Source organism: Heloderma suspectum, chromosome 2 (assembly GCF_057233095.1).
Source record: "Heloderma suspectum isolate Gila_16-S chromosome 2, 16-S_ref, whole genome shotgun sequence".
Classification (NCBI taxonomy): domain Eukaryota; kingdom Metazoa; phylum Chordata; class Lepidosauria; order Squamata; family Helodermatidae; genus Heloderma; species Heloderma suspectum.
Genome location: NC_139459.1, coordinates 187,703,704 through 187,726,091, shown reverse-complemented (window position 1 = coordinate 187,726,091; position 22,388 = coordinate 187,703,704). Strand labels below are relative to the sequence as shown.

The 22,388-nt window shown below is 47.2% G+C and overlaps 1 protein-coding gene across 3 annotated transcripts in view; it reads left to right on the top strand.

The window, feature by feature from the left end:
- AGAP2 (ArfGAP with GTPase domain, ankyrin repeat and PH domain 2) overlaps window positions 1-22,388 on the top strand; it is a 152,846-nt gene that overhangs the window by 106,017 nt on the left and 24,441 nt on the right. For all 3 annotated transcript variants that reach the window (XM_084836813.1, XM_084836811.1, XM_084836812.1), the window contains exons 2-10: window positions 7,278-7,336; window positions 8,569-8,656; window positions 9,199-9,284; window positions 12,326-12,467; window positions 14,267-14,401; window positions 16,125-16,222; window positions 18,112-18,264; window positions 18,963-19,049; window positions 19,411-19,515. In XM_084836813.1, coding sequence (XP_084692939.1) covers window positions 7,278-7,336; window positions 8,569-8,656; window positions 9,199-9,284; window positions 12,326-12,467; window positions 14,267-14,401; window positions 16,125-16,222; window positions 18,112-18,264; window positions 18,963-19,049; window positions 19,411-19,515 — 953 coding nt within the window. The remainder of the gene's footprint in view (window positions 1-7,277; window positions 7,337-8,568; window positions 8,657-9,198; window positions 9,285-12,325; window positions 12,468-14,266; window positions 14,402-16,124; window positions 16,223-18,111; window positions 18,265-18,962; window positions 19,050-19,410; window positions 19,516-22,388) is intronic.

The window sequence follows — 22,388 nt, the reverse complement described above, 5'->3', positions numbered from 1 at the left end:
TTACTTAAGTAACAACCTGAGATGAGGGAACACTGTCAGCCTCAGGCAGCCACTGAAAGGGGAGATCCAGGCCTGTCAAAGGAATTTTTCTTCACAAAAGAATTGCGTATGGACTTTGGGACAGCAGTTGCACTGTGCATGCAGTGAATGTCTTCCCCCTGCCCCCCACTGCCACATTACTCCCATGAGCTTAAATCATGATTCCTCCCCCCACCCCTGGCAATGGAGACGGCTATATTAACCCCAATTTGTAATTTGGTATGGTAAGGTAAATGTATTTAATGCATTGGCCAGAGGCCAGGATACTTTGAAAGTATTCACCAACAAAAGAAGAATTTCACAAATGAAACTAGACACACTATAAACAAGACTCAATTGAAAGTAGAGTCAGAAATGGCGTTTTGGGCAGAACCGAAGGTCGTGGAATCTTGCTAACGGCATAGTTGCTGTTGTAGCAGAAGAGGCCACATGGCGAGTCGTTCTGAAGTCCTTACAACACGAAAGATGGGCAAACGTGGCTACGGTAGGCAGAGAAGTAATTTTGACCAAGATGGGTTTTTAGTCATTTACAGCCAGTGCTTATCAGTGGAGGCTGGTGGCTCTGATGTCATAGAATCATAGAATCATAGAATAGTAGGGTTGGAAGGGGCCTACAAGGCCACTGAGTCCAACCCCCTGCTCAGTGTCAATGGGGCAGTGGATAGCTCCTTTGGATAGCATCTTGAATAGCTCCTCTGGAGTTCTGACTGAACCCCAGAACGGATTCACCACCCCACTGACATTGGAACCAGCAGCCTCCACTGAACTTACACTAAGGAATGGCATGGATTGATGATGTCATCACCCTTTGGAGGTAGCTGGAGGCCTCTGCTCAGGTACAGTCACTGCACTCCTTTGTGGAGATTGGACCCTTTACCCCATTGTACCGGGCCCAGAAAATGCTGTCCATAACCTTATAGATAGGTTAGGGTGGAGGGCTATCTTTAGGAGACATAGCCCTGCCAGTGGTGCAGCTGGGTAACTTTAGACCCTCAGCTTAATTATCTTATTTCTCCCCCCCACCACCACCATGGCCACATGTATTACTTGTAAAGCACACAAGTGAGATCTCTCTTCTTCCTTTCTGTCCCCCACACCCCTGGTAGTCCATGTTTTACACCCTCTTCTACCTTCCCGATACAGTAGAACAACAACAACAGATTGATTATGAAAGTACTCTGGGCATGTGCAGTTTTGCATTTTAAATTCACTTAAATCATATCACCATCATGACTGCAAGCATGAAATGGAGTTTGCTTTTGCACCTGCTGTTCTCTGGGTAGTCATTTGCGGGGGGGGGGGGGGCTGCTGTTGCTTGTTCCCCTTCTTCATAACATTTTGTTTTATACAAGAAGTGATTGCGCTGGGTGTTTCCCTCATCCCATCGGCAACAGCTAATGCTCCAAGGTGGGAGCAGAGAAATGTACAGGGTGATGTTGTGTCATGTGCTGTGTAAAATCAGACGTTACCCAGAAGAGAGGGAGAAAGGTACAGAGCAATGGTGGCCCCCTGTTTCTTATGATGCCTGTTTTAAGAACTCTTGAGAGGCAAAGAAAGAGCAAGAGAGACTTGTCCAGGGCCACAACCACCCAAGGTGTTCTGTGGCTCAGCAGGAATTTGAACACTATGTTGGATTTATATAGATATAGATAATAAATACTAATTTTAAAAATTCAAGTGATGGGACATTGATTGCATGCACATCTGAGTGATGCCCAAGTTGTTGTTCAGTCGTTCAGTCATGTCCGACTCTTTGTGACCCCATGGACCATAGCACGCCAGGCCTTCCTGTCCTGCACTCTCTCCCGGAGTGTGCTCAAGTCCATATTCATTGCATTGGTGATGCTATCTAGCCATCTCATCCTCTGCCGTCCCCTTCTCCTTTTGCCTTCAGTCTTTCCCAGCATCAGGGTCTTTTCCAGAGAGTTTTCTCTTCGCATTAGGTGGCCAAAATATTTGAGCTTCAGCTTCAGTATCTGTCCTTCCAATGAGCAGTCAGGGTTGATTTCCTTTAGGATGGACTGATTTGACCTCCTTGCAGTCCAGGGGACTCGTAAGAGTCTTCTCCAGCGCCACAGTTTGAAAGCGTCAAGTATGTTGCAGTAAAAAAAAAGGGCAAAAGGGCCATGTGGCCTTAGAGACAGATTGCAATCCTTTGAACAGCACAAATATTTTTAGATCTTTTTGCGAGGGTTATTCAGGAAAGTATATGTGGCATTTGTAATGTTTCTACACAGTGGTTACCTTGCCCATATTTTCTTCAACTGGCAGTCATGTCAGGCTAACCCGGACTTCTCTGCACAGCTTCCTAGAATGAATGGAAGCCCTGTTTACCAACAAGAATAGAGGCACCCTGAGAAAGGGAGGAGACAGCTCTGCTCTGGTTAATGTTCATATAAACCAGCCTTCCCCAACCTGGTGCCCTCCAGATGCATTGGACTGCAACTCCCATCATGGCCATGCTGGCTGGGAAGGATGGGAGTTGTAGTCTAACGCTTCTGGAGGGCACCAGATTGGTGAAGGCTGATAGAAACAAACAGTTGGAAGAAAGGATGTCTTTTCCTTGAAGGAGAAAATTATGCATGGTGTGGAGAAAGTGGATAGGGAGACATTTTTCTCCCTCTCTTAAAATACTAGAACCCGGGGTCATCCCATGAAGCTGATTCGTGGGAGATTCAGGACAGATGAAAGGAAGCACTTGTTTATACAGTGCATAGTTAAACTGTGGAATTCACTATCACAAGATGTAATGATGGCGTTAAAAGGGGGTTAGACAAATTCATGGAGGAGAAGTCTATCAATGGCTACTAGTCCTGATGGCTATATGCTACCTCCAGTATCAGAGGCAGAAAGCTACACCAGTTACTGGGGAACATGGGTGGGAGGGTGCTGTTGAACTCATGTCCTGCTTGTGGGTTCCTGTGGGCAGCTGGCTGGCCACTGTGTGAACAGAATACTGGACTAGATGGACCATTGGTCTGGTCCAGCAAGGCTCTTCTTACGTTCTTATGTCCTGCTGTCTTGTCACTTTCACATCGATTCAGTTTCCAATGAGAAAAGCGGAAGACTGTTGGGACATTTACATGCTCAGGAGTTCACAGGTTCAAATCCACATAAGGGACCAGGCATTTTGATGGCCACCCATCAGGGATACTGTACTGGATCTCTTGCATTGGCAGGGGGTCAGACTCAATGACCTTTGAGGTCTCTTCTAACTCTAGGCCTAAGTGTTTGTGTGACTGTTACCCAAGGCTCAGCTTACATATTTTTTCTTTAGCTAAAGTGTGAATAAGTTGTGTTGGAAAAAGCACGTGAGCTGCAATGCCAGAATGATGGGTCAAATAGCTGTCTCACTCTTGCATTCAGCTGGACAACTAAAGCCAGGTCACAGAATGGGAAATTCCATCCAAAGAGCTTGTGAGAATTATGGTATCAGGTTGGCGGTTGAACAATTGACACAGTTGCATAAGAGACAAGGAGAAAATGCATTGTGTACTGTAGGAGTTACTTCTTTTGTCTGGCAGGACTTCTGTGCCTGGAACAGCTGCATCAGGCAGAAATTAATCAGGTGCACATCTCCCCATCACTGCATGTCTATGCTGGGGACAGTTGCGCCTGTTGAATTTCTGCCCATTGTACAGCTGTTGGAGGCACAGGAAGCCTGCCAGAAAAAAAAATGGCATCGGCAATGTGTGCTGGAATCACAGAGAGTGAGGTAGACGGGCTTGTGGGTGGCAGCCAGATTAGTCAAACGAGGGGTGGCATTGCTTCAGAGTGGGCAGCAGTGATGCCCTTTTGGCTCCATAGCAAAAGGCCAGCAGGGCCTGCTATCCCTGTCCCCTTTTCTCTCTGGTTACCTTGGTAATGTGCAGGATGCTGTTGCTAAGCAACAGTTTCATAGTAACACACACAGAGAGTGCGGGAAAAGGCATTAGCTGTGCTTTTGTGCATGGCTGTCTGTGTTTGCCTTTGATGCTCAGGTGCGCAAGGCAAGGGCCATTCTGTCAGACAGCCTTAAAGCCTGGGCTTGGGTTCAAACGTGGCAGAAGTTGCCTGGAGAAGAGAGCTGTGACTGTGTCTCCCCCTCCCCAATGTGTGGGGAGAAGCTGGTTTGGATGGCTAAGAGTCAGCTCACACTCCACTGAGGGTGCTCATTTTCTCCAAACAGCCAGGTAGAGACCACATGGAGGCATCTTAATGTGAGCAGGCTGTTCCCACAGTGACAGCAGCGGCCCTTTCTGTGATCACAGCAATTTGAAAAAGTATTCCCATGATCCCGGTCTGTCACTCTGTTTGTTAGTTTATTAAAATATCATTTCTGTCCCACCTTTTTGCCTCAATATGAGGCCCTTAAGATGCCTCACAACATGATCAATAAAACAGTTTAAAAAACCCCAATCAATAAAAAAAATACAGAGAATTAATAAACCTGGGGGACAGAAAGTGATAGGAATGTCAACTGTTTTAATATTGGCAATAATCTTCAATGGGAGCATTAGCTCCTGTGAGGAAGAGTACAGAGCTGGAAAATCATTTCTAAATTGACTAAAGCAAGGGACTTTAATCTGGATCCACTTGGTCACATGAGGAATTTGGAAAGACACGGGAGACATACTTTGCAGAGTTAGGTTTATAATACTGCTGTCAGGAGAGAGTTTTGTCCAGATTCTTTGAGTTCCCAGCAACTTCACACACTGATCAGACTTGCTTTGAACTCATCCAGTACCTCCTCTAGTTCTCACAGAGGTTGCTTCCTGCTAGCCAGCAGAATATCCGTGGCTGCTCTGTGGCTCCATTCAGATGAGTTTTGGGCCAGCTTCCCATCTCCTTTTCATGCCACAGCTCACCCATGCAGCACATTAAATTAATAGAGCACCTCTAGACATGTACAAAGTGTGCCCTTGTGCTGCCACACACATTCCTCAAAAGCAATCACAAACGTGTACATGCCTAAGATTAGGGGGTTTCAGGTCAGAGGGCCTGAGTTCCAGGCATGCTTAAGTCTTGGCAGCTTGGTATTCAGAAAGAGCCCCTTGCTCTTTGGGGATAAATTTAGGTGACCATTGGCCTCAGCATGCATGTAACTGCTGCTCAATATGATAGTAATAGGATGTGGACATGGTGAGAATGTTTACAACTTTTTGGCTTCCCCAGATTTTTGATCCAGTGTGGATATGTAGTAAAATGTTCATCAAAAGCAGGCGGGCAGTTAACAGATGACTGGATTGCCCATGTGGTGGTATGTTATCACTAGAGCTGAACTGAGTTTGGTCCCAAATATTCTCTTCTACAAACCTGGATGTTGAATATGCTCCAGAGCTTCTCTGAATACTTGGATATTTGCTGAATATCTACCAAATATTTGAAATCTGAATTTGACATCCTTTGCTATTTGACCTTTTTTGATGGTCGACATCTCATGTCAACATTTAATAGCTGACATGCAGTGGCATTAATATCTGCCAGTGATTTTATGATTGGCATGCAATTCTCTACCAGCTGTTGTTATGTCAGGTGTGCAGCAGCAGCACCACCACCACCACTAGGGAGATCTCCACAGATGGATGTGGAACTCAGCAGGAGGGCTAGGGTAGTTCCATTGCTGTGTCTTAACAGGAACTGCTTCGGAACAATATGGAGTCAAACATGCATGTGAATGTGTGAAAGCGACAGGTCCATGTGCGGAGACCTATAAACGCACATATACTTACGTGTGCAAAAATGGACTGTGAGGCTGTGCAGAAGTGGAAACCTGCATGGATGTGAGTGGGCACAAGTTGTCCATTATGTACAGTATATGTTCCTTGGAAGAGCATCTACACATTTGAAACATATGAATCTGCCTTATACTGAATCAGTTTGTTGGTCCAGCATTGTCAGCACTGACTGGCAGCAATGGCTCCCCAGGTTTTCAGGCAGGAATTTTTCCAGCCCAACCTGGAGATGCCGGGGATCAAACCAGGTGCTCTACTCCCCAGCCATGGCCCCAGTATAGGGATGTAAACCTATAATGACAAATGGGCTTGCCTCCTTTCTGTGCACCCTGTCACTGGCCTCTAAAAAGAGAGGTGCTGCAGATGGAGCCTGCCAGGGAGCTACACTGTCCCCTAACCACAGGTGTGGAGGCAGGCAGGCAGTAGTGAAGAAAGATGCTCTCTCTATCAGGCTTCCCTAGCCTGGGCCCTCCAGATGTGCTACACTACAGCTCCTGTGGTTGGGGAAGGCTGCTCTATATGTTCAGAGGCACTCTCTTTATTAACACTTAAAACAGATAAGGAGAACAGGGTTCAGAGCTGAGGTCTGTCTATACTAAGACATCTCCCTATAGCCCTCTTCCTCCCTGCAACCACAGTCTTTTGCTGTGCATAGGTGCCAGGTTTGGCACAACACCGGCAAAGGTTGGCAAACTCCAAGGCATCTGGGTGCCTCGGAATGCTTCTCTCAGCCAGGTTCAGAACTGGCCACTTAAAACCTTGGGTGCTGGTGCCTAAGAGAGTGAAATATTCCAGTCCTGCCCCCCAGCAATGTTCCCAGGGCACCAGCAAGAACACCTGCTTCTATCCTCACTTCCTGCATCCCAGGCTGCTCACATTTTGCCTTGAACTGACTCTTTATGGCCCGAGTGATGCATCCCATTGCTGTGACACTTGTCCCAGGGACCTGGGAAGTGTATTGTATTGTACTGTGTGCGCACCCGGTTGCAGCTGCCTTTCCTGTTCTTCCTGCAGCCCCCAAAGTAGCACAAAGGACCAACTGTTGTGCGTGGGAGAGCTGAAGGGTGAAGGGGGTTGTCCCCACAGAGCAGCTGATGGGTACGTGATGGGGCTAGAGCATCTCTGTCTTTCTTCTCTGTATTCCGCAGAGTGCCCACAATAGCATATTTGGTCCCCAACTTCCTGTCTCTGCAGAAAACTGGGAACAGGGATCTGGCAGGAGGGTGTTCAGCTCTGGGAAGAGGCACTTGCCTCCGATCTAATCTAGGGGAAGCATGGTGGCTAAAAGCATGAGCTGTGAGCCAGCAAGTCCTCCAACTGAAATTGTGTCTCAGCTGCAAATTCACTACATGGCCTTAGGCAATTCCCTATTTTCTCAGCTTCCTCCATCTGCAATATGGGAATAACCACATTGGCGTACCTCACAGGGCTGTTGAAAGCATTAGTGATATAATTATGTGAGGTGCTTTTTGAACATGTGCTTATTATTATTTATGATTAATCCATTTTTCTTTCTTTCCTCAGAGGCTGTTGCAAACAGCCAGGAATGGACCCTTGGCCGCTCCATCCCTGAGCTACGACTGGTAGGTGTCTGTTGACCTTCATTGCTTATACATGTACTGAATATGATTCTAGATCAGGGTTAGGGAATGTGTGGCTCTCCAGATGTTGTTGGACTGCAACTCCCATCAGCCCTAGCCATCATGGCCAGTGGTGAGGGATGATGGGAGTTGTAGTCTCACACTATCTGGCGGGGGGCACAGGTTCCCACCCATGTTCTAGATTCTAAAAATCAAATTCTTAGATTGCAAGATCCTCAGGGCGGGGACCGTCTTCCAACATTTTTGTAAAGTACCATTCGAGTTGATGGCACTAGCTAGATAAGTAACACAAGACATGTAGTCTCTCCATACAACATCACAGATCTACATCTGTAGCCCAGTTGTAGTCCAATTGTATTAAATTTATTCATGCTGATTCTCTTATCTTAGATAACACTGTACTAACTTTGGAACAAATAATTCAGTGTCAGAGCTAGCCTAACCTCAAAATAGGGTTAGGGCAGGAGTGGATGAGTAATTCTGCTGTCTTCTCCCAGCAGCTGCAGTGGCCTCCTATTCCCTGTGTTACTGCCTTATCACTAGGCTTTCTTAGGAGTAAGGATACTTGAGGAATTTGGTCTTTCCAGATTCCAATATGAACTGACCTGATCCGCATTCTTCTGGATTAATGTGGAGATTGGGACTTAGTTATCCACGCTTCCCAAATGTTTCAACTCAGCTCTCAGATCAAAAAAAGTATCAAAATACATTTAGAAGTGCATACTTTGAGAGTAAATAAGTTTAAAAATAAATATTTAAATTTCCGTGTGGGTTTTTTTCATTTAAGATCACAGACTAATGCAGAAATGTCATGGAACAGATGTATGGGTGTACATATCTGAAAGTGACACGGGCCAAAATTAGACTGATTTGCCCATCCCTGCTCAGGATTGTGTGCTCCAAGGGGGGACTCCCCCTCCTTCTGTGAATTCTGGTCCCAGGCATGATGATGGGGCAATATTTGGGGCGGAGAAAGGTCTCAAACTGTGAGGAGAGCATCTTCCTAAAACAGAGGTAGGCAACTTGATGTTTTGGACTCCAACTCCCATAAGCCCCCAACAGCATGGCCAATAGTCAGGGATTATGGGAGTTGTAGACCTACACATCTGGAGGGCACTAGGTTGCCTACCCCTGTTTTAAAACATCCTGAGAGCCAAGCGCTGTACTATGTTGAGTTTCACCCTGCCCTGACTTCTGTTCTTTGACCTCCCCAGGGTATTCTTGGGACCATCAAGAGTGGGAAATCAGCACTTGTTCATCGCTACCTGACGGGCTCCTACTTGGGCCTGGAACCGACGGAGGGTGAGTTGGCCTCCCCAGATTGGAGCTCCTATTCAGTGCCCAGCCCCCCCCCTTGCACATCCACTCAGGGATTCCCCTTTCCTCACGAAGTTTAGGAATGGAGGAAGAAACAAAGGGGGACAAAGAGCAGAAACCTTTCCATTTTGTCTAGGCGTGCCACATAGGAAGCTCCCTCATCCAAGGTCAGACCATTTATCCATCGTGTCTATTCTGACCGGCAGTGGCTTTCCAGGGTCTCAGGCAGAGAGGGGTTTTCCCCATCATCTGCTACCTAGGATCCTTTTTGCTGGGAATTGAACCTGGGACCATCTGCCGGCAAGGTGCTTGATCCCTGAACTGAGATCCCCCCCCCCCCCCCGCCAAGCCTTCTGCCTGGGATTGTTCTTGTGAATCACTACTTCCCTCCCTCCCATCTCTGGCTTGAGCTGTCTACATTGAGAACTGTGCTAATAATGTCCCCTTGGCCCATTCCACTGAAAGGGCTGCTTGGCTTGTCTGTTCAGCTCTTCCCCACCCTTACTTTGTTGTCTTCTGTCTTCCAGGGGGCCAGTTCAAGAAGGAGGTGGTGGTGGATGGGCAGAGCCACCTCTTGCTGATTCGAGAGGAAGCAGGGCCTCCGGATGCCAAGGTAGCAACTCCTTCGCTGGCCGGGAGCGGGTGCTAACCCGAGAGCCCTTGCACGCTGGCGTTTTGGCTAGTCATGGTTTGCGATTCATGCTGCCTAGAAGTTGTAGGGATTATCTACACGACACTTAGGTTAACAGTTATTCCTTCTCCCCAGAGGACCTTGGGAATCATAGTTCTGGGAGGAGAGGGGCGGCCACACGGCTGATTCAAGTATCCTTGCTCCCCTAATCAAATTATTATTATTATTATTATTATTATTATTATTATTATTAAATTTATTAATTGCCCATCTAGCTGGTCACCCAGCCACTCTGGGTGATGTACAACATACAATAAAACAGTTTAAAACAATAAAATTCTACAGTAAAAACATCTCCTAAAATACCCTAACCCACCCCAAATGCCTGCCTGAACAACCACGTTTTTAATGCACGACGGAATCTCATTAAAGAGGGGGCATGGTGGAGTTCCCTAGGGAGGGAGTTCCACAGAGTGGGGGCCACCACAGAAAAGGCCCTCTCCCTCGTCCCCACCAGTTGGCTCACTCGCTCCCAGTGTCCCACTCCATTCTGAGCAATATCACAATAACACATTCAGTTTCCAAATAATCGGTCACTTTGCTGCTTCCTCCCTTTTGCCCACTGTGTCTGCGCCCTGGGTGGCCAGTAGAGAAACAGAGATCAGAACGCCCTCTATAGTGCAGAGGTGATGAACCTCAGGTCTGTGGGCCAAATCCAGCCCATTCAGGGTTCGCCAATGGCCCCACCCTCTTTCCCCTCACCATCAATCATTTGATGGTTTCCTGGCTGTTGCAGTTGTTTCCCATTTTAAAAGGTTGAAATGCCTCTCCTAAGGCTTTCGTTACTGGCAGTAGGAGCTTTCAGCTTAATATGCTGGGATTTGGGGGGTTTTTTGGCCCCGCTGCTTCTGTCTTTGGCCTCGCCCACCTCTGGAATGCAGCCCGCGAGAGCTTTCCCGAAACAAAATTTGCCCTTCCAGCAGAAAGAGGTTCTGCACCCCTGCCTTATACAGAGGCAGTATACCGCAGAGAACCTGACCCAGGGACATAGGATAGGAGACAGCTACCTCCATCATGCCCTGCTTGTGAACCTTCCAGGAGTCTATTTTTAACTGTCATGGCTAAGACTCTTTGATAAATCTATCCCCCATTCATTAGCTTAATCCTTTTTATGTTCATGTAGTGGCCATTACTACCCCTACAAAGATAATATATACTTCTGTACAGAGAATATAAGGTTTCTATTTTAGCAAGATTTTCTTTATGCTCTGTTTAAAATATTGTTTACCTTTCCTAATCCCTGGATTTGGCAGTGCTAAATAATGAAACAGGTGCATTTCGTAAGGGTTTCTCCCCACTCTGGGGAATTCTACTAATGTAATCAAAATTATTTCAGCTTCCCTCAAACTTTCTTGGATTCCTTTTGCTTGAATAGGAATCTCGACATTTTCCTTGAATTTTCACCCACTCCAAGAACTGATCAAATAATTTGTTAAAAGAATGCGTGGGTTCATAGAAATGGTTCTCCTCTTCATTATCTGCTGCATAAAAGCCCTGATTCATACAGGAAAAATGTGCCGAAGGAACATAGCCATTCAAGTGCTCTGAAGTCCTAATTGGCTAGCATACCTCCTCTCTTCCTTCCTTCTAGGGTTGCCAACATTTTTACCAAACATGTGCCTGTGCCTTTTAACAGCAGCCTGGGATGTAGACATTTCACCGGTAAAGCTTTCTCTGGCGTGTTAGGAAAAGTTTCAACTTGCTAAATTTCAGCATAGGCTGCTGCTAAAGGGACAGAAGCAGCAGCGGAAAAAATTAAAAAGCTGGTAAGCCTACTTGCTTCTATCTCAGTAGAACTAATGGGCAAGTATGGTCCCAGCCTCTCTTGCTAAGGAAATGAAAAGGCTCACCACCATTGTTCATTTGGCATACACGGAACTGTTGAAATATATGCAACTTTTAAAAATTCTCTAATGTCTAGGGTTGAAAGATGTGAGATACCAAGAAAACCTAGTTAAGAGGCACAAAAAAGAAAAGGCAGGTTTCAAGGCTATTCATAATGTGAGTCTGTGGCCCATTTCAGATGCTTACTTGGGAAGCACTCCAACTCAGGCGGTGGAGAACTCAGTGCTTATACCCTCCATTCAGGGCCAGCCCTACTGTTAGGCAAATGAGGCAGTGGCCTCAGATAGCAGGTGCTGGAGGGTGGTGATGTGTTGGAGCCGTTTCAGCTCAGTAAGTGTCTGAACTGGGCTCATGTCTGTCTGTGAAACAGCTGTTCTTTTACTCAGCTTGCTCATGGTCTGGGAAAGACTCCATCATTCATAGATTACAGAATCTAGAAACCACAGCCCATTTGAGGCCAGTGGAAGTTCTGTGAAAAGACCACCACATTCTCTGCTCACATTTAAAACAAGCTCTTCTAATTGCAAGGGAAACCTTCCAGTCTGTAGGCAAACTAGATACGATGGGCACAGCCTTGTCTGTCATTCACTTGTCTGGCTCATTCATGTAAGGAATGTAGATGTGTCTCTGTTTTTACTTCAAAATGGGTGGATGAGTGAGGGGAGTTGCACCCTTGCCCACTTTATCTCCCCCGGTCTGTTGCCCCAGGAATTCTATCTTGGCCCAGCTCTGATCAATGAGCCAGGCTGGGAGAAAAGTGCCTCAGGCCATGGAGCACAGAGAGGAAAGAAGGGGAAGGATTCCGCTCCCCTTACCCGCACACCCCTTTTATTTAAAATTAGACAGTGCCCCCTGCTTTATGACTCCATAAGCAGTTACTATGGAGACCTAATTGTGGCAAGTCTGAAATAAAAGCCAGGCCTGGTGTGATGCTCTCAGGTGCTTTGGTTTCAGTGGTCAATGTGCTTGGGGTTTCATATACATAGGAAGTGCCTGGAACAGCATCATCGCCTCATGCTCCGGGTTCCACCCTGAACGGATACCAAAGCAGGCTAACTGGCTGAAAGGCTGCCCCTTGTTGATCTGCCTCTCCCCCTTGTTTTCCATCCCCCTTGCAGTTTGCAAATTGGGCAGATGCTGTCATCTTTGTCTTCAGCCTGGAGAATGAGGCCAGTTTCCAAGAGCTAACGCAGTACTACGGGCTCCTCACGAACTACCGTGCAGCCTCCGACATGGCGCTTGCACTTGTGGGCACTCAGGGTGAGTGGGAGAGGGAACCTTCCTACGGAGAAGTTACTCTTGAGGGGCAGCTTCAGATGGATGGATGGATAGACGGGTGCTCGTTTGGGCCCTGAGGCCAACTGGGAGCCCACTGAGTAGGCTGGAGAAAGCTGGGCAAAACCTTCCAATAAAGCAGGGAAACATGTGGCCCCCAAATGTTGTCAGCAACATCTGCAACTCCCATCAGCCCTAGCCAGCATAGCCAATGGTGAGTGATGATGGGAGTTGCAGTCCAACAACATCTGGAGGGCCACACGTACCCCATCCCTGACATAAAAAAGCCACCACATGCCTTTGTTTCCCCCTTTCGTATTCACTAGGCCTGCTCTTAATCCTATTTGTACTGTTTGGGTAGCAAGAGGGGTGGATGATTTTTGCATCCTTTCAATGCACACTTATATGGGTGAATTGTGGGCTTCTGAGCTCCATTAGTGGTGGTGAGTGTGGATCCAAGGAGTTTCTTGGGATTAATGCAGAATATAAATGTTGTGGTGTTGGGGACAGCGGACAGGTAGCCCCAGAGATTGGGTAGCACTGGCATGGAAAATGGCAAAGTGGCCCTTCAGTTGTACTGTTGAACAGTTAGTTGAAAGGTGCCTTTAAGAAAATAATTTGGCATGCTGCTTGGCTTGCTTGTATGAGTCATCTGGGCAGAGAGCTGTAGGGTGCTCTGCCTCGATCTCTCGCTCACTGTTTTTGGCGGGGGGTTGGGGGCATGGATAATCTCAAAATGGTTGGCATGGAGACCCTGTCCCTTTTTGACCCCTGGAAATGCCACTTAGTCCTTCTTTCATTGCCGAGCTTCCACCAGGTATTGCCCGCATACTCCCAAGCCTGTTTTCACAGCCCTAAGGCAGCCACCCCCAACCTGGTGTCCTACAGATGTTTTGAACCCCAACTCCCAGGATTCCACAACCATTGGCCATGCTGGCTGGGTCTCATGGGATTTGAAGTCCCAAACATGTGGAGGTCACCAGGTTAGGGAAGACTGCCATAAGGGCTAGAAACTTGCATTTTTTGAAATGCAAAATACCAATTTATGCTCGTGCAGATGACGGACAGGAATACACACCCTCCTGGTTGTTCTGTAGCAGGCTATTGACCTCACTTTGAGCTGGGAACGCCATTGGTATTCAGGACATCTGTGGGCTCTTAGCAATGACCCAGTGCTCCAGCATGTGCCGGACACTGAAGCAGGGGTGGTATTGCCAGGTAAGCCTTTGCTGGATTCCATCCAAGGCTCTGGGCAGTGATAAGGCTGACCCAGCAGGGCAGGAGGCATCGAAGCAAAGTTAAGTGCAGAGAAGTTTATTATGATAAGGTCATCTGTTGAGCTGGGTTGTGGTGCTGATCCGAAAGGCTGGAGCAGAATAAAGAGGCCAGCTGTTGTGGTCAGGAACCAAGAGATCACTCAGAGGAGCAGCAAAGGCTGAAACACAGTCCAGCAGTAACTGTGAATATACATAGCCTTGATGGAGAAGCAAAATGCACCAATTCTGGACAAAGCAAAGCCATAAAAAAAATCAGGCCAGTTTCTGGATCTGTAGTCCTGCCCCCCCCCCCCAGCTACATATGTTGGAAAGGGCTAGAGAATGAGCCAACGGAGCAATAAAGGAATCTGTTTTTGTATTTTGAACTGAATGTGGCATGGAGGCAAAACAGTAATAGACACAGCCCAATCTGATGCATGCTTACGCAGAAGTAATTCTTGTTGGTGGCAATGGATTTCTGTCCAGCTCAGAAGTGGAGGGAGGTCTCTTTTGCCTTCTTCCTTGTAGACAAAATCAGCGCCAGCAACCCACGTGTGATTGAGGATTCCCGAGCCCGGGCTCTGTGCACCGAAATGCGCCGTTGCCTCTACTATGAGACGTGTGCCACTTATGGACTCAATGTTGACCGGGTCTTCAATGAAGGTGAGTACTTTTGTAGAGTGGGTTTTTGAAGGGGGAAGCGGGCAGGTCTGTGTTTTATGGCAAGTTGACTGCCCGGAGAGCCAAAGCAGAACATATTTCAACATCTGTCTAATGGTGAATAAACACAGTTCTCCCCGGGATGTAGGCTCTATATGTGGTAGGGCAAGAGAGTATGTCTTGGTTTGCACACTGTACTCCTTTCCAGCGATGCAGAAGACCACATGTGACTGGCGCATATGCGCATGCATCTTCATGCATGTGCACCCTCCATGCGCAGTCTGTCTGCTGCAAACATGATGGATCATGTAAGTGTAGATGTGCAGGAATATTTATGCCTGTATGCACCAATTGCACATAAAGTTCGGCTGCTTCAGGGCATTTTTATTAGCTTAAATTTGTTCCATGAGTAGCTGTTCCATTCTTTTATGTGTCTTGTATATTTATTGTTTTCAGTGTGCTGCTTTATTCTGTTAGCTGTTCTGGACATGGAAAGGGTGTAATAGCAACTAAGAAAAGAAACAAGCAGTGGGAGTGTGTGCGTGGCCAAGGCCAGCTCCTATGTCCCATTATGTGTAGAGTCTACATGCCAGCACGACTGGGAGAACTGGCCCTTGAATGAGGTCTCAATGGCTGGTTCACACAACACAACAAGCCAGAGTGTGGGTTGAGTATGGGTTGTCATTGAATCGTGGGTTGTTGTTGAATCGTGGGTTGTTGTCTTGTGTGAACCCAGCTGTGCTAACAAACCATGGTTTGTTAATCACAACCCGCGACGCGAACCCAAGGTTGGTTGCTGGGTTGTGAACTGTTGGTTGATCATGGTTAACAGACCATGGTTTGTTAGTGCAGCTGGGTTCACGCAACACAACAACCCACGCTCAGACCACACTCAACCCATACTCTGGCTTGTTGTGTTGTGGGAACCCAGCCAATGGCTGGAGGCAAAGGGTGGGCATGGGCAGGCCTCTGATGTTTCCAGGGGACGCACACCTGCATATCCAGAGTTGGGGCTAGCAGCTCTGTCTACATTGGAGTGGCTTTAGCAGAGACAGGGCACTGTGTAGATCAGATACTGGCCCTGCATGCCGTTTTGTGGCTGCAGGGGAAATGTAGTTGTGGCCAGAGTATTTTTGCTTTCAACACGTCTGGAATGGAGGAACTATGAGGCTGCTGTTTTAAAGAGCCTCCGATAGTACCCTATAATATTTGCTTGATTCAGACCAAGAGCCCCCTTTGTGCAGGAGCGGCTTGCACATGGTGTGACCCCACATTGCAGGGGAGCATGTGTGAATAGTGTGAACATGTAAGCAGGATTAATCATTTCGGTCTTTCCCACCTGACTGGCACCCACCCAGCATGGTGTGGAAATGACCCGCATGATCACTCCCACCCACATGGTCATCTTATTCACACACACTTGGCTGCAGTATAGGATCACACCACATGGAAGAGACTCCCATGCTGCTGGATATGCATATGAAGCTGCCCCCACCCCAGAAGTTTGTTCAGGGTGTGACCTGGCCCTTGTGGGAGGGGTGAGTGAGTGTGGGTGGGGGGTGAAGTGGGACTCAAGCAGTGTCTGTGGGGCTTGGATGTTACTGAGTCTGTAATTGTATCCCCATGAGCTTGGCTACAGCCCAACTCCAGTGTGTCTTTGTGGGGCAGTTGGAGGACCTGAGCATTGGTATGACTTATATGTAGCTTTCTCCTTCCTGCAATTCAGTTGCCCAGAAGATTGTGAATATGAAGAAGCAGCAGCAGCTCCTGGCATCTTGCAAATCTCTGCCCAGCACGCCCAGCCACTCAGCAGTCTCCACACCGGTGGGTGGCATCTGCCTTGCCCAAATACAGCCCCGCGTCCGGGCCCAGTTACAGGAACCAGGGCTTCCTCTTGCTTGGGGGTAAATGGCACAGGGGCCTTGGCAGCAAGGATGGGAGGGGAACGCTTGATGCTCAGGTGTTCCATTCTCTTCCCAGAGATTTAAAAAACTCCATGAAGCTCTGCCACAGAAAGTGGAAAACAAGGCTTAAGGACCAGGGGATTGGGAGGGTGTGCCTTGGCCTATTTCTTCCCAGAGTGTAATAGCAGTGCCAGCCCAAGCCGCTCAGGGGTTTGCTCTGTATAGCAATAATGAAATAAATGGGAGAGAGGAGTCACTGTGGCATGCTCTGCGGCATTGGAAAGGGATCTATTATTATTATCATCATCATCATAATTTCTATACCGCCCCATAGCCGAAGCTCTCTGGGTGGTTCACAAAGATTAAAAACCATTAAAAATACATTAGACAGATGTAAATCCATTTACATAAAAATGTATCAACAGACAGCACACACACAGACAACATGTATCTTAGAACCTATTTTAAACAATCAACCAAAGGGAACCTTGTGGTGAATGACTTGAATCACGCAGTGCAGTTATATGGGGCAGCTAATTGTCCTGGGCCAGGCCCTCATAATTAAACTTGGGTACCATAATGACATCAATGGGGCATGGAGGAGAAGTGTTAGGGAAAGTTTCTAGGATTTTGCACCAAAATGCCTCGCATTCTATGACTTAAAGTCTCAAACCTGTGTGTTGGAATGAATCATCCTTCCCCAACCTGGCGCCCTCCAGATGCGTGTGGACTATAACACCCATTATCCCCACCTGATTATGGGGATGATGGGAGCTGTAGTCCAGCCTATCTGGAGAGCGCCAAATTGGGGAAGGCTGGAATAAACGAAGCACATCTGGTTTTTGCCGCCTAGTTGCCTGCAGGCTTTCATCCAGTACTTCTGCTCCTGGCAGATATAAAGAAGAGCAGAACCAGCAAGGGGTGCAAAGTGGGTGAAGAGCTGACATGGGGTGATTCTGTGCCATCTTTCATCTCAAGAGCCAAACTGGAAGTAGGAGAAACTCCTGCGGCAGTGGCCTGTGCAGCTGTGTGCCCTGCATTTCCCCACTGCTGCCACTGGGTGGAAACAGAGGAGAGGGGAAAGGATCATGCCCTTAATGGCTGCCGTTGCTGGAACAGGCTAAGCTATGCAGTGGTAGTAATCCAGCACAAGCTAATGATATTGTTGGTTTGTACCAGCACAGGCTACTAAGAGCTTCTGCACTTGCCTAGAGGATAGCTGTAAGTGCCTCAGACAGATTGGGCCTTTCCCCGCTCATTTGTTGCTTATGGCAGCTAATAACTGCAGAGGCCCTTGCCTCCTCCTCTTCTCCAAAATGGAGGTTCCAGCCAAGAATCACACTGTTGCATGGCCCATGATGAGTTCCTGGTGTCCCACTATCGTGCTGCCCGTCAAAAAACGATAGAGAGTTGGTCTTGCAAACGGAAGAGAAGGTGAAAAATTGTTCCTGGACTCTGCTATGTCAGACTGTGGATGTGAGATTGCATGATTTAATGTTCCCCCATATTAAAAGAACAAAAGAAACAAATAGCTGCTTGCACACAGAAAACTAGAAATCAAGGAGAAGGATTCTAGTCTTGCCTTCTCCCTGACATTTCTAGTTTTTTATATGTCGTGTTTTTTTTTCTCATGGGTTGTGCATTCAAACACACAACCCCTCTTCCCTCCCCCCACCTCCAGCCCCAGACAACCACCTGCAGTCTGAATGTCACCAGGTAATTAACAGTTTTAGCACCTCATCCAGTCTCAGACCTGTGTCCTTCCAATGGGTAAGGGGTTGGCCTAAGTCTCCCTGGACTCTTTTCTAGGCAAGTAACGGAGGCCACACAAGCGACTACTCTTCATCGCTGCCTTCCACACCCAACATCAGCCATCGGGAGCTGCGCGGTGAGACCTCGGCTGTAATTGGCACACCAAGCTCCCTGCACCGTGGGACCAAACGCCGGACCAGCCTTTTCGCTGTGAGTTCCACAGGATTCCACCAGCACTGGAAAGGGAGGAGAGAAAGCCAGCGGGTGTATTAGAGGGCAAGAAAATTAACCACAACAACTGTTGGGGAGTCTGGCTAGATACCTGCTGTTGGCTGTATTTGTCAAGAGTGGAGAACCATGGCATTATACAAAGAGGCAGAGTTCCCTCGTACAGCACTCGCCTGGGTAGCATCTTTCTTTGGTTTGTGCCCTAAAACTCTCTTGAGAACCCTCCATGGATTCCTCAGCAAAACAAAAACACAATGTGAAAGGGTAGGAAATTTGAAAATCACTAGATTGAGGTGCTGCCCCTTTCCTATTTGTCTCTCTATAGGTTGTTTCAGATGTAACACCAGAACATGGTTTGTGCGGACTGCGGTTTAGAATCTGAACCATGATTTGTGTTCTGGGTGGACAGGCAAGCCATGGTTTGTGCAGTTCCCCTGTTCCCGCACCTTTCCTGAGAATCCCCAGATGGCATCCCAAAGCAAGGATGAAGCAATGTCTCAAACCATGGCTTGTTGGTTCAGATGTAATGCCAAACCAGAGTTTGGCCAAAGTGCTTTCCAAACCATCTTCAAACCACGGTTACAGATCCTTGTGGCCATTTGCAAACCATGGTTTGTTGGGGCATTGTGACAAACCATAGTTAGGTATTACATTGGAATTGTCTCTACATCTCTTTGTAGAATCGCAGAGGGAGTGACACAGAGAAGCGGAGCCTGGACAGCAGAGGTGACAACACTGGGAGTGGTCGAGCCATACCAATCAAACAGGTGAACCCAAGTTCAGCCTGGTAGTTATTTGTCAGTCATCCTAATCTTCTGTGCAGAGTTGGCCCAAGACATTTTGCTGCCTGAGGTGGAGCAACAAAGGGTGATATCCCCCACACCCATCCCTTGCCAGAGTCAAAGTGCATAGTACCCAAGGCCAGTCAAGTTATTTCGGCCGCTAAGGCTGAAAATCCCACATGCACAACTCCCGGGCAGTAAAAAGACAATAATAATAAATGAAATAACTACCAATTTGCTGCCTTTTCATGACAGCTACCTCACTCTGCCTCATGGTAGGGCCAGCCATGCTCAGTATGAAAAGCCCCATCACCCTAGCTAACCCTCCACTTTTCTCTCCTGTTAGAGCTTCTTGCTGAAACGAAGCGGCAACTCTCTGAACAAAGAGTGGAAGAAAAAATATGTGACTCTGTCCAGCAATGGGCTTCTCTTCTATCACCCCAGCATCAATGTAAGTGCACCATCAGCAGAACAATACATGACATGTCCCTGGATGGTCTAGGTTGGGGGCAAAATTGTCATTTTTAGATGAAGCACCTTGGGTGTGGAAGTACGGCAACTGCTGAGAGCTGGCGAATTGTATCCAGAGGCTTGTTGCTTTTCTGCCAGGAGGGGGAGGGTACTAGAACCATTTGGTGCTTGGGTCGTTCCCAGTGTCACGTAGCAAATGGATCATCGTGGCATTGTTATCGGGTTCCCATACAGTTCCATGCTGTCAAGGCTGCTGCTTACTGCTTATCATTTATATTTACCATAACAGATTGGCAAGGGACTCCACAATCTTAATTTGTATGTTACCATCACAACAGCTCTGTGTGAAACAATACATCATTAGGATTCCCTATTATGTAATTGGGGAATTGGGGCTGGATTGCCCAAGGCCAGAGCTGCTTTGGACCTTCAGAATAAATGGCGAGGTGAACAGTAGAGTGCCCACAGTGGCTGGTGGGGCAGAGGGCATCTCTACACCGGCCTAAAATCCTACATTTAAAATGGAGCTTTCTGCTTCCGTTTTAAATGCAGGATCGCAACGGGCATCTCTACACCAGCCTAAAATCTCCTGCATTTAAAACGGGGCTTTCTGCTTCCGTTTTAAATGCAGAATCACGACGACTCCCTGTTTCTCGTGCTTCCTTTCTCCCCACCCCCTTCCCCCTCCTTCTCCCCATATCTGAGTCTTCCATTATCTTTCATTGATCTCGCTCCTCTTCTTGCCGCTTTTCCTCTTTTCATGGACGAAACTGAAGTGGAACACAACAGGGTAATTTGATAGCTCATTATCTGCGATCTATTTAAAAACGGAACAAAAGGCATTTAGTGCAGGAGACGTCTTGAATGATCACGGTGTCATGTAAAGAGCCCACAAACGTCCGTGAAGGAGCAATCTCAACTGCAGGATAAAAGCTCCGTGTGAAGGAGCCCAGAGAGCGGGTCACCAGAGGTAGAGCCAACTACATCTAGTTTGTACAACAACCTCCTCCTTTGCAAGGTCTGAGTACACATACGGTGCAGTCCTGTTCCTGTCTACTTGGAAGCAAGTCCCATTGAGTTCAATAATACTTACTCCCAGGTAAGTGTGTATAGGATTGTAGCCTTAAGCACTTAAGTACGCTTAAACTGAAGAATAGTGGGGAAGCTCAAGTGACTTGTGCTTCCTCTCCTGGGTTTTTATGTCTCATCGGTGGGGTGGGGGAATATTTTTTTTTTAAATAAAATGAACATGCTGCCTTTCCAACTAAAACAACAGCAACAACACCACTGGGGAATGTACCAAAAGCATAAAAGCAGTATATTAACCCCCCCCACACACACACACACACTAATTAAAAGAATAAAGAGCAGAAAACTTGACAGGGCCTCATTCAGGCTGCAAAGCTATACACACTTACCTGGAAGTAATTCCTATTGAACTTAGCAGGGCATGCTTCTGCGTAGATTGCACTGTTGGTGATCTAAGCTGCAGACATGGGAGACACACATAAAATGAGACACACTCTCAGGTGTGACAGGATCCCCACTGAGAAACCAGAGTCTGACAGTGATTGTCTAGAATGTCTAGATGGGAAGAATCATAATCATTAGTGCAAAGTAGCTTCTGTCTAACATACTTACGGTGCTTCCACACAGTGTGCTCCTAACACTTCACTTTTTATTTTTACCTATTTTAAGTGATTTTTAGACCATTTTTTACGGGTAGAACCCTCTCAAATCAAAAGGCGTGTAGTTGTGTAGCTATTCCATTTTTTTCCTTCTTAACAGATTTTTTTCTGATATGAAGAAAGATGGAAGAGGCAGTGGGAAAACTCAGGAGGGTTACAAATTTTATTTATTTATTTTATGTAATGCATTTATACCCCGCCTTTTTTCCTCTTGCAAGGAACCCAAGGCGGCTTACATTATCCTCCTCCTCTCCATTTTATCCTCACAACAACAACCCTGTGAGGTGGGTTGGGATGAGAGTGTGTGACTGGCCCAAAGTCACCCAGTGAGCTTCCATGGCCGAGTGGGGACTAGAACCCAGATCTCCCAGCTCCTAGTCCAACACTTTTGCCACTACACCACACTGGCTCTCAAATGACAGACAACAGTGTCTAGACCCCCCAGTAAAATTTGTTTGAAGCAGGGTGATGGCAGGATAAAACTCTGGCCTGAAAGCACCCTTCCACCATCCTGCCATTCACATAATCAAAGTGGTTAAAGGGTAGACCTCTCCACATTTTTTTGATGTATGTGTAGGAAATGAATGCCGTTTCTAGACCCTCTTTGTGTTTGAGAGGATAGAAGTGCACATTTATTTATTTATTAAATTTGTGAATCGCCCATCTGGCCAGTCACCCAGCCACTCTGGGCGATGTACAAAGTGTATAATAAAACAGTTTAAAACAATAAAATTCTACAGTAAAAACACCATATTTCTAAAAATACCCTAACCCATCCCAAATGCCTGCCTGAACAACCATGTTTTTAATGCGCAGTGGAAGCTCATTAGAGGGGGCATGGCGGAGTTCCCTAGGGAGGGAGTTCCACAGAGTGGGGGCCACCACAGAGAAGGCCCTCTCCCAAATCCCCACCAGTCTAGCTGTCCTGGCTGATCTCCCAGAAATGGCAGATTCGAGACTGGGCGATCCAAGGAGGGCTTCTTTAAGAGTGGTCTTATCACTGCCTCCTTGAGGGCTGATGGCATCACTCCCTCCTCAAGGGAGGCGTTCACACCGCCCTGATCCCCTCACCCAATCTCTCTCTGCAGCCCATAATGAGCCAAGATGGGCAAGGATCAAGTAAGCAGGTGGTTGGCCTTACAGATGAAAGCACCTTGTCCACTTC